This window comes from Anopheles moucheti, chromosome 3 (genome assembly GCF_943734755.1).
Source record: "Anopheles moucheti chromosome 3, idAnoMoucSN_F20_07, whole genome shotgun sequence".
In the NCBI taxonomy this organism is placed as follows: domain Eukaryota; kingdom Metazoa; phylum Arthropoda; class Insecta; order Diptera; family Culicidae; genus Anopheles; species Anopheles moucheti.
This window is the reverse complement of record NC_069141.1, coordinates 68,722,235-68,733,344: the sequence shown is the minus strand read 5'-3', so window position 1 is coordinate 68,733,344 and position 11,110 is coordinate 68,722,235. Positions and strand designations below refer to the sequence as shown.

General features: G+C 46.3%; 1 protein-coding gene across 1 annotated transcript; it reads right to left on the bottom strand.

Annotated features, from left to right (window-relative positions):
- Nucleotides 1-406: 406 nt before the first annotated feature.
- LOC128304703 (basic proline-rich protein-like) lies at nt 407-2,848 on the bottom strand. The gene is made up of 2 exons (XM_053041915.1): nt 2,837-2,848; nt 407-2,707 (listed from the first exon to the last, which is right to left on the bottom strand). The coding sequence occupies exons 1-2, from the start codon at nt 2,846-2,848 to the stop codon at nt 407-409; spliced, it is 2,313 nt and encodes a 770-aa protein (XP_052897875.1).
- Nucleotides 2,849-11,110: the final 8,262 nt, after the last annotated feature.

Genomic DNA, 11,110 nt, shown 5'->3' with positions numbered 1-11,110 from the left:
ACAAAAGCTCGGCTTTATGGAGAAGTCGTTGTTGTTGATGGCACTCTGTCTAGCGTGGTAATGGGTCACAAATTATCGACCTAACGTGGTGCCGCGAGGGATGAATGATCCGAGATGTTTAGTGCGACCTTTACACTCCGGCAACAAAGAGAAGAATACATGACGTAGTGAATGTGTTGCCGCATCAAGCAGTCCGTTGCCTAACCGAGCCTTTTTATAACAGTTGCGCCATTCGATGACCAGATAGAAATGCAGTTTTGAGCAGCTCGAAATGCCGATCGGATAACCGGTAAAAGCACAGAAAAAAACCTCAAAAAAATATTGTTGTCCCATCAAGCACGGCGGAACCACCATTCGTTTATTTACATGTACCCATCTTACTGCATACGGAATGTTTTCCTAGTGTCTAAAATATGACTGCCTGATCGCCGAGTTTGTAGTAGAAGCCATGCTCACAGTTAGATCCTTCGCATTGTCCTGCTCCGGCAACGGAAGCCGGCTTTACCGGTGTCTTGTTGGAGAAATCTTTGTTAAAGCCACCGCTTCCGGCATTCTGTCGCTGGGGTGCTGGTGCCTGCGGTCGAGCCGAGGGTTGTTGTCTAGCTGGTGCTGGAGTTGCTTGCGGTCGTGGCGTTTGTGGCTGGGGTGGCTGCCTTGTCTGAGTGTTCTGGTTTCTGGGTGGAGATTGTGGCCTTGGCGGTTGCGGAGCCGGTGGCGGACGTGGTGTAATGGGTTGTACAAATCCATTTGCCGGCGATTGTCCACCTGCGTCCACGCGTGGCCCGGCAAAGAACGGTGCTGCTGTAGAGCTAGGCACAATGGTCACCGTTGGTGGTCGGTAACCGTAGCTGGGTGCGTTAGTGGGTCGCTGTGGCTGGAATTGCGGTTGTTGCTGATATTGCGGTTGTTGCTGATATTGCGGTTGTTGTTGCGGGAAGAACGGTTGCTGTGGCAAAGGCGCCTGTCCGCTAGGACGATTTCCCTGGGGCACCACGACCGTACTAATCGGTTGGTAGACCGGGTCTGTGTAGATGACAGTCGTTGGTGGACGGACCTCGATCGCTTGCTGAATCTCCACGCAGTACGGTCCGACTCCTCCGTTTGTGCAGCAGAACGGTGGTTGACCTCCGTTATCGCACGCTTGGAGTTCTGGAATTTGTGGTACCTCACAGTTCGGTCCAACACCGCCGTTTGTGCAGCAGTACGGGCCAACGCCTCCGTTCGGACAGCCAAGGTACACTACCGATGGTTGCGTCACGGGAATAATCGGATAGGGAGTCGTTGGTGGCGGTGGTGGCGGCGGTGGTCTGGTCGTTGGTGGTGGTCTAGGGCGTGTAGTGGTAGGTGGAGGTCGTGGCCTCGTTGTGGTCGGCTTTGGACGCGTGGTTGTCGGTGGCGGCTTTGGACGAGTAGTTGTTGGTGGCGGTCTTGGGCGGGTCGTTGTTGGCGGAGGGCGAGGTCTCGTAGTAGTAGGTGGTGGCTTAGGTCTAGTAGTAGTTGGCGGTGGCTTAGGACGAGTAGTTGTTGGTGGTGGACGTGGCTTCGTAGTGGTTGGCGGAGGTCTCGGACGAGTTGTCGTCGGAGGTGGCTTAGGACGCGTCGTAGTCGGTGGAGGTCTCGGACGAGTCGTCGTCGGAGGTGGCTTTGGACGTGTCGTAGTTGGCGGAGGTCTCGGACGAGTTGTCGTCGGAGGTGGCTTAGGACGCGTCGTAGTTGGAGGTGGACGTGGCTTCGTAGTTGTTGGCGGAGGTCTTGGACGAGTCGTCGTCGGAGGTGGCTTTGGACGCGTGGTAGTTGGCGGAGGTCTTGGACGAGTCGTCGTCGGCGGTGGCTTAGGACGCGTCGTAGTTGGCGGTGGTCTCGGACGAGTCGTCGTCGGCGGTGGCTTAGGACGCGTCGTAGTTGGCGGAGGTCTCGGACGAGTCGTCGTCGGAGGTGGCTTAGGACGCGTCGTAGTGGGCGGAGGTCTCGGACGAGTCGTCGTCGGAGGTGGTTTCGGACGCGTTGTTGTTGGCGGAGGACGCGGCCTAGTGGTAGTTGGTGGTGGTCTAGGACGAGTGGTGGTCGGAGGTGGAGGAGGTCGTGTCGTTGGCGGTGGTGGTGGTGGCGGTGGTGGCCTCGTTGGCGGTGGCTGTGGTGGTGGCGGAATGACGATCGGAGGTGCAGTTAGAACGCAGTCCGGTGTGTTCGCTCCATTTGTACAGCAGTGAGGTCCAGTGCCACCATTCGTGCAGGCTCCGTAAACGAACGTCTGCACCTGCACAATCGGAGCTCCACTGTGGCCATGTACGTGTATCGGCGGCAAAGGTGGAACTTCGGGAAGTACACAGTTCGGTCCGTTTCCTCCGTTGGTGCAACAGTGCGGAGGAACTCCACCCTGGGGACAGACAGGTGCGGCAGGCTCACAGTTCGGTCCGTGAACGCCTGGTGAGCAGGGTGGCAGGTAGCCATTGTCGGGTTTCGTTGGCTGACAGTGTGGCCCATCAGTTACCAGACACAGCGGGTCATGCGGGCGATCGTAATGGTATCCATCTGCATCCTTTTGACCCGATCCACGGCGGCCAATGTCGGAAGTGGTCGATTCTTGCTGCAGCAATGCCTTCAACAAGTTCTGCTTATTCACTGATGTGATCAGGAAGCTTTCATCCGGTAAAGCTTCCGTCCACGAGGCGCATAATAGTGCCCCCAGGAAGAGTAGGAAAACGACCTACAGGAGAGACAATAAAAGTAGAAACACATTCGTTTATCCATTCCATTCGTACAGGGCACCACAATCACTGTCGGACACTGTTGGAAAGCACTGTTTTTAGCCTGCCTGGTATAACGCTCTCCGTACCTTGTTTTCCATCTTCTCCCGGCACGCAACGATAAAGTCCAGCTAACTTCTATTGCACTCCTGGCGGATTGTTATCCTCATACGGGGACGGAAACCATAAGACTACTAGCTACACCTTGCTACACAGAACTGAGACTAGTTCAGAGAATCCTTTGTGTGGACATATTTATACCGTGCCGAGCGGCCGATAGTGCAGTCCAGTTTTACTGCCCCGAAGATGTCTCCATCCACGCACGGGTTAGGGTGCTCAACGCTGATAGTGGTCCGAATTCTTGCTCAAACCATTTCGGTTCGGTTTTTTGGCTCATTTGAATATGGAACCAAAACTTTTTTTTTGCACACACACACACACACACATGGACCCGCGCTGGTCGCTTCTGATGGGTGGGCAGCGAAGTGGTTGGACTGTTCGCGGTCTTTCGCCCGAAGATCCATCTGCTATCATCGCTTAACACATCAGGTGACCTTCGACAGGAAGACGGCATCGGCGTCGGGTGCTCACACATGGGTGAAAGAAATTTTTGCAAAATACAGGCTGAACTTTGGCTGAACAAACTGCTAGAAAGAGTCCGCATATTGGTGTGCCGAAATCTAAGCACCGGGGTGGAGAGAAACAAAAACAGAATCGGACATTAAAAAATCTCGTCAGAAACAAGCATTGAAAAAAAAACCGATCGCGATAGACGCGAAACATTCAGGTGATTTCGATGCGACGGAAAGTGAAACTGGTTCCCTGGTTTGTTGGCGAGGAACGGTGGTGGACACATGATAAAGTTCGCGAATCGACCCGACCGACAGCCGGTCAAAGCTACGGGCCTAGGCGGCGATAGTACATTATGTGCCGGACGGGTTCTGAACGTTGGTGGTAGGAAATTGGTCGCGGGTGACATGATTGCGCTGGAAAACCGAATGGACGCCAGTATAAGGGAGGCCTAGAAGAAGCCAGGTCCAATATTGTTTCACCGCCCCAAAACACATACTATAAAAAAGCACGCTGAAAGGGGTTAGTAAAAAGTCAAGGATATTCTTCCACCAATTTGATTGATGTCAACGAAGATGAGACGAAAATTGGGCGAAGATGTTTATCACCGTGACTGTTGCAGAGCAGTGTACCTTCAAAGACGGAAGAAGCCTAGCTGGAATTATATTTTAAATAATATATTTCCATTAACAGCGCTCCGCGGCAATTAAGCAATCGAATGATGCAACAATGAAGCTGTTTCGGTATCACTTGGAAAAACATGCCCCTTTGCTGTTAACTTTACTCTAAATTTCCGTTCTGCATTCATAAAACTCGATCGGTTGGGGCACGGGTAGGTCGTACCAGTTTTATGTCTCAGCCGCAGCTTCCCACAAGAAGCTCGGTAGGAAGCTACCCATTGGGTGAATCCTATTGACCTTTTGATATTTATCCCCTCCCGTAAAGCCAACCGGACAGAAGAACTGGCTGGTCCTTTTTTTGTGTTTGCTTGGTTCTAAAACTCTCCCATCAAGCGCACAACTTCAATGGCCAAAAAGTTGAAGAGGTGAACTGGTTATAGCCTTGTTTTGATCGTCTCTTATCGTATTGTGCTTCTTTGATTTGCTATACATATATTTTCCAAAATTAAATGCATGGAATTTGTGAGACCTGCGGTTCCGGATTCGCTACCTGTGGGTACCGTCAGAACCGCCGTGGTTTTAGAACCCGTGTGCCGTACAAGCGTGCAAGTGGGGACAAAAATATATATCAGGATTGTGCTTTGGGACGCAGGACTAGCCGAGTTTCGCACCGGCTCCGAACCGGATGCTTGCAAATGGTTCTAAATTTATGCGTTCGTTTAAATTTATAGGCATCGGGTGGAACTAGTGCGAGCACTGATTGGGTTTGTTCCTGCGGGGATACGTTTGATCAGCAAGGATTGTAAAATACATCAAATGAGAAGCATTTCCAGAGGCATTAAAGGAGCTGCTCGTAAACTTTTCACACAATAAAAAAACATTATTGCGTATTTGTTACAGCAACTCGTATTTTTAGAACGACACAACTCGACAGTTCTATCCATTATGGAGTGTATTTTAAAATGCCTTTATTTTATTGTCAAAAAAATGTGCTTATCGCGAAAATTAGCATTCCCTGCTGATGACACACCTTTGACATTTGGCACTTTGGCTAAAAACACCAGCGTCGAAACAAAATTAGTTTTGATAAGATGCCTTGTAGAGCAGTAAAACTGGATGCGTATAGCTACGGGATAGAATCAAAACTAGAGTTCAACGAATTGAGTTAAATGTCGTAGCACTATTTAACATACCCGATGCGCTTGCTACACGGCTGTCCGCAAGGTTGCCGAAATGTCTCGAGATTGTTTAAGGCAAAATAGTGAAATCTATTTCACAACATGATGGCCGGGATCCACCTGATCATTCACTGTCACAGTCTGTCTGTATCGTGCTTTCGTGCCGAAGAAGAGATGCGTGGGGATGTGTTTGAGCTTATCTACTATCTTCTCTATTAGCTGATATCACGGCAGAGATACAAATAGCGACAGTTTCTATGGAAAATAAGGCAGTCGCGTTGGAATAGTTCAAGTGGAAGGATGCTTCGCGAGCAAACGTGCATCTGACCGAGAAAGAGCCATTCATTCATAAGGAGATTGCTGTTGTTTAAAAATTGAACAGTGAACAAACAGATCAGATCGGAGGAAAATGATCTATCATTGGGCAGAAATATCTCAAGAATACGTGTTAAGTTACTCTACTTCTCGTTTCTTGCCAGTGATCAATTGTATAAATATATTGATGTTTTTAATCTGGAAAGAACGATACAAGTTGGCTTCAATCCTCAGCAGAAAAGTATAGTGAAGGTTCCGAAATAAGACATCCATCGTTAAACTTTACAGAATGCTTATAGCAAATCGGGATCTTGCTTGGATATTGATTAAGAATATGTTAACGAAGTTCATACGATAACGCCTTTTTCATGTGTCTAAAACCTCATTTGGAGTGTGTGGCTCGCAGCTCCAGAATTGTTTCCACTGTCTAGCCCTATTCGTGGAAGGTGACCTCTGCTGAATTGACCTCTGCGCATTGTCCAGTGTCCTGGATAGGCTTTATCCTTTTAGGTCACAGTTAAACGTCTGTCCAATGAACTCATTGCAGCGTTACGGTTTGGTATTAACAGCATAACCCGATATTTTTAGATTCCTTATAGTACCTAAAGTTATGCAAATAAAATCCGAGAATGTAGTCGCGAAAGAATTGAATAAGGTTATGTCATATCTTTCTATATACAGCTTGGTTTTACTGCCTAAAAAGTGAAAATGGAAACAATATTGTTTTGACAATTTGATGGAATATAATCTGCCAATGTACCACTCCCCTGGACGTTACTCCTTCGGATTACTATCTGTTTTGGGTCGATGGAGCATGATCTGGCTTCTCCAATTACGTTGAAATTGAAAGATGGACAACGATGCACGACAGAGTAGCAGAAGGCGATAGAAAATGTTTTGAACCATTTCAAAATCAATCGCTTATGCTGTTCGGTGTCGTATGCTAGGTTTAATGACCCTTCAGGATCGTTGCTCTGCCTCTCAAGCATTACTTAATAGTGGTTTGCTTCGGAATGAGATTGATTCTCTTGCCTTACTAACCAGAATTCCGCTGCAAAGTAGTGTGAATTTATTTTCATTCCGGCAAGAAGGACGCTATGCGGCTCTAATGATCCATTTTTACAAGCCTACCTTTGCTACAATTCTGCTGCTGGAGTCCTCTAAATCGCTCACGATCGAAGGCCGTAATCAGCACGTATTATTCCGACCTTTCTGACGGACGCATCAACGCCAACACTCCATCTCAATTTCGGTCTTCCACGCCTACTCTGTCGATGTGTACGACCTTAAAGGACTTTACGGACACCGGACTACTCAGGTGTAATTCTCATGACGTGACCAGTCCCAATGGAGCCTGGCGAGTCTCATCCGCTGTACGACAGTGAGTTCGCCGTACAGCTCGTAGTGCTCGTCATTGAAAGGGCTCCTCCATTGTCCTTACACACATACGAGATCAAAAATCTTCGATCTAAGTTGTCCTCAGTTTCAGACAGAGTCCATATCTCAGAGACACTGCAACTATCTCTCTTTGCTTGGAGACGTAACGACCTACTAGATCATGTCTGGCCCCATTTCTGGCTTACTAGACTTATTTTCCCACGCCTGCTGGATAATCAGTCCATGCAACGTGGGATTGGTCCGGATGAGATTTTGGTCCGGTCCGTTCGGGTGAAAACCTGCACCGCTACCATCATGCCACCGGGCCGTTCCGGTGTTAAATAAGTTTGTCCCAGCTTGGTTCGTCATGACAGTTGTTTTGAGTAGCGAAAGTCAAGTCCAATTTAGTAGTAAACCTTAGCATTGATTATCGATTTGTTGAGTGTTTATTAAACTAATAAAACCCCAATTCAAACAAATAAAATCAAACAAACATCAGTTGTTTGGCTGGGGAGCGAAACATGAACTCTTATGTACTGATTATGTTAGATCCCTTTTTGCTTGAAGTTCAACATCCTCCCAAACAGGCATGCTAAATTGTCTGTCAAGGACTGCATCAATCATCGCTACACCGCCGGCAGGAGAAAAGCTCCCGCTGGCAAAATGCCAATATTTATCAAACATTATTGTCGGCTTCCCATGCGACATAACCGGCGCCAAATTGTAATTCATCAAACAACGGCGATTGCGTGTTTGCGGTTCGCTTTGCCACCAAAAGCCACCAGCCGGGCATAAGCAACCTCGCCCGCACTTGCTCGTCGATAAAACATATCCGTATATCGTTGTTATGCTGGTCAGACGAGTATGAAGATGGTTTGTTCGGGGCTAAAAAAAACAAAGAAACAAATCATAACCAAAATCTTCTAGTCGGAATGGCGAGCTTTTATTGCCCTGCGCAACCAGCGGCAGGACGGACGGTTATGAATATTCAACCAAAAGAAAGCGCCCACACAATGCCGCGAGAGCCGTGCGAGAATGGTGCGTCCAAAGACAACAACGTCTAACGCGTTGGCTGTTCGGCAGTGTCGAAAACGCAACCCGACATACCATTTAGCATGATGCCCGTGTTCGTTTGGCACCGAACGCTTGCAAAACGTTATCCCAAACCCGTGTGCCAGTTGTGCAAACATCCGAGATCCGAGATGCATTGCGAAAAAAGCGTGTTAGCGAAATGGTTAACCAAAGCAAAGTGTTTGCTGCATCGCACGAAAAAAAAGGAAGGCAATCGGTGCACCCCAACTGGTGATTGGTTGTCCTGCAAACCGGATGACCTTGCCGTGACGCGTCCAGTTGGGTGTCCTGTTCTCCGGAAGCCTTGCGGTTGAGTGGAAAATTGTTCCTGACGTGTCACGCTTCCATCCGGATCGCAAAGGGGTGATTGATTTTGATTGACTCCGATAAAGGTAACAGGAAGTAGCAGCAGTACGGGCACATCCTTTCCCTGCCGAATGGCATTACGATAAAATGTGAGCAAAGTCACGCAATCACGGTTCGTTGATCTCATCCCATGCAAAAAAAAAACACAGACACAGAAAGCAAAGCAGATGGCAGACCAGATCTGCTGGGGACTCGTACGGCCACGCCAAAACGGATGACCTTGCGCTAGAAACCTTAGCATCGTGGCACGTGTTCGCTCGATGAAACATAAATGCAACTGCAAAAGTGAACAACAAAAACAAGAAAAACGACGATCATCAATAGCACAACATTGATCAGGTTTATCGGTTCTGGATTAGCAATGTAGATGAGATGGAAATCAAGTCATATTTCGCCGAACGGTATGATCAGTTCGTAGAAATGTTTTAAAAATAGTATAACTCATTTGATATGGTGCAATGGTCATAGGAGGTGTTGATAAAGGAATTTTAAGTTGGCAAACAACATAAAATGATCTGTTGTTGTCTGATGTTGTCTTAAGAAAGCACATGAAGCATGCAATATTGTATTCCTGCATGATTCAAGCACACAGTTTCGTGTCATTATTAAGTCAACTTTTTCTTAGTACCAGAGATGTTTGACGTTTAATAATAGTTTATCTACATATGATTTTTTTTTCGGCGAAACATCCTCAAGAGAGGTCTACTAGATCTAGTAAGTAAACCTGGCTTACTTGACTATATTTACCAGTAGCCGGATGGTCAGTCCCGCGTACGGGGGGATTGGTACGAATGGGATTTTGGACCGAGCCTGTCGTGTGAAGACCGACGTCGCTCCCATTATACCACCAGGCCGCCTCGAATGGATATGTGTTCTTAGTTATAGCATATCTTAGCATGTGATCTAATACACTCAGGGTCTCATTTGGACAGGACACCATGGTATCCAAGGATTTTAGACTATTCCGAAACAGGAACTTCAAGTTACAGATATCTAGCCATTGGCCATTGCTGATCGTGTTATCATCTGTAAATGAAATTTAAAGTGTCATATAAACAAAAGAATATTTAATTACTAAATGCTAGGTAAACTAGTTAACTATTGCAATCTATTCACTTCGTTATTAAGAGAATTAAAAACAAAAGTTACTTAAGATACTAAACATATAATAATTGTGAAACTGCCCTATAGTTTCATAAAAATGTTATAATAAATAACATAGCTAGATAAATTATGCATATTTTACTGCAAAAATCACAATAATTTTTGAAAAATTTGTTGAAATAAAATTTTAACTTTATATTCAACACAAGCTATATTCCCTTTTCAATTGTTAAGCATTTTAAAATGATTAACAACTTATCGCCTGTGCTTTTTTTAGTAAATTCAAGGTCCTCATAATTTCTTTCTTTTTCGCAAATTCCACCATACACCCATAGCTGTGTCTCTTTCATTCGTTTGCTGTCGAAAAAAACTGCTTTCCCAACTGAAACATGATGCCGCATGCAATCGAACGTTAAATGAAAATTAAGTTGACAAATTACGAATACGGCTCACCAAACCGGGGTTGACACGATCGTAGCTCAACACAATCGATTACCCAGTCCCCTTCTGCAAACAAGCGCATCCGTCGGAATTTCGCATCATTACCAGGACCGATCGATGAATGGCTTTATCTGGGTATTTCCACCCGAGAGCAACGAGAGTGTGAACGAGGTTTTCGAAAGACTGTCTGGCACATTTTTAATGCCGCAGAATCAAGGCGAAGGTGCATTTTCTATTGAATAAAAACCAAAAAAAAAACGGTAATCAAATCTTAGACGAAAACGAAGCATGCGTTCCGTTAAGGTTAATGTGTGGCTATTTTTAGACGATCAGCAAATGGGCTTTAAATTGATCAGAGTTTGTGAATACTTTTTGTTTTGCAGGGCAGATAGTTCCGATTTTTTTGCTGTCCCCACTGGTATTAATAGATTGAACTAATCAAATTTAACTTCACTTAATGTTAGTGTAATATTCAGTAGCACTTTGTTGGATGTTCAAGATGCATAGTAATTTATTAATTGTTTGTAAACATTGCCACCTCAATCGCCAATCTCCAAACATTTTAATTCCATTTCATATCGTTTTTTTATGTTTTATTTTACATTTATACCTGTTGTATTGCTATATCTTCATTTAAATTCTACTGTTAATGCCGCATAAAGTCTTCCTGCAGCATCTCAATCCTTCACGTTTGACACGCTTTAAGCTACAGTTTAGTGGCTTGATAAATGAACGAACCACACTGTCACAAATGGTAGTTAATTCTAATCAGTCATCGATTAGTGGCGGAGATTCCGGTTGCGTCTACTACACCGTTGGCTAGCATCCAGCAAGGTGCGAATGACAGATTGACCACGGTACAAACCGGTGTCATACAACAGGCGACCGAGGCGTGGTCAACGGCACCTTGAAAATTGAACCAATCCGATCCATAAATTAGATGCGGCCAAAGCACTCACAGCACGACGTAGTCTAATGAAGTCGAAATGTCACCCCCTACGAGGGGATGATCAACGCCCGTACGATCGAACCGGACCGATAAGCCGATAAGATGGTGATACTGCGGCGACACTCCACGGTAGTGATTTAATCCTTAGCGCAAGGTAAATGAGTTTCTACAGCGTGCGCTATTTGTGGTGAGTTTAGTCCAACAACTCTCAGGATCCGGCCGCTCGCTACGCTACTACCGAAGCACAGTACATTCTGTCCAGTGCCGGGATCGACAAGCAAGTGAAGATGCAGCCGTAGATCGGCATTCGGTTGAGCTCCGTGCGGGAAGAAGCCGGTGGTGTGACCTTTTTTTCTTGCTGCTGCCGTTGTG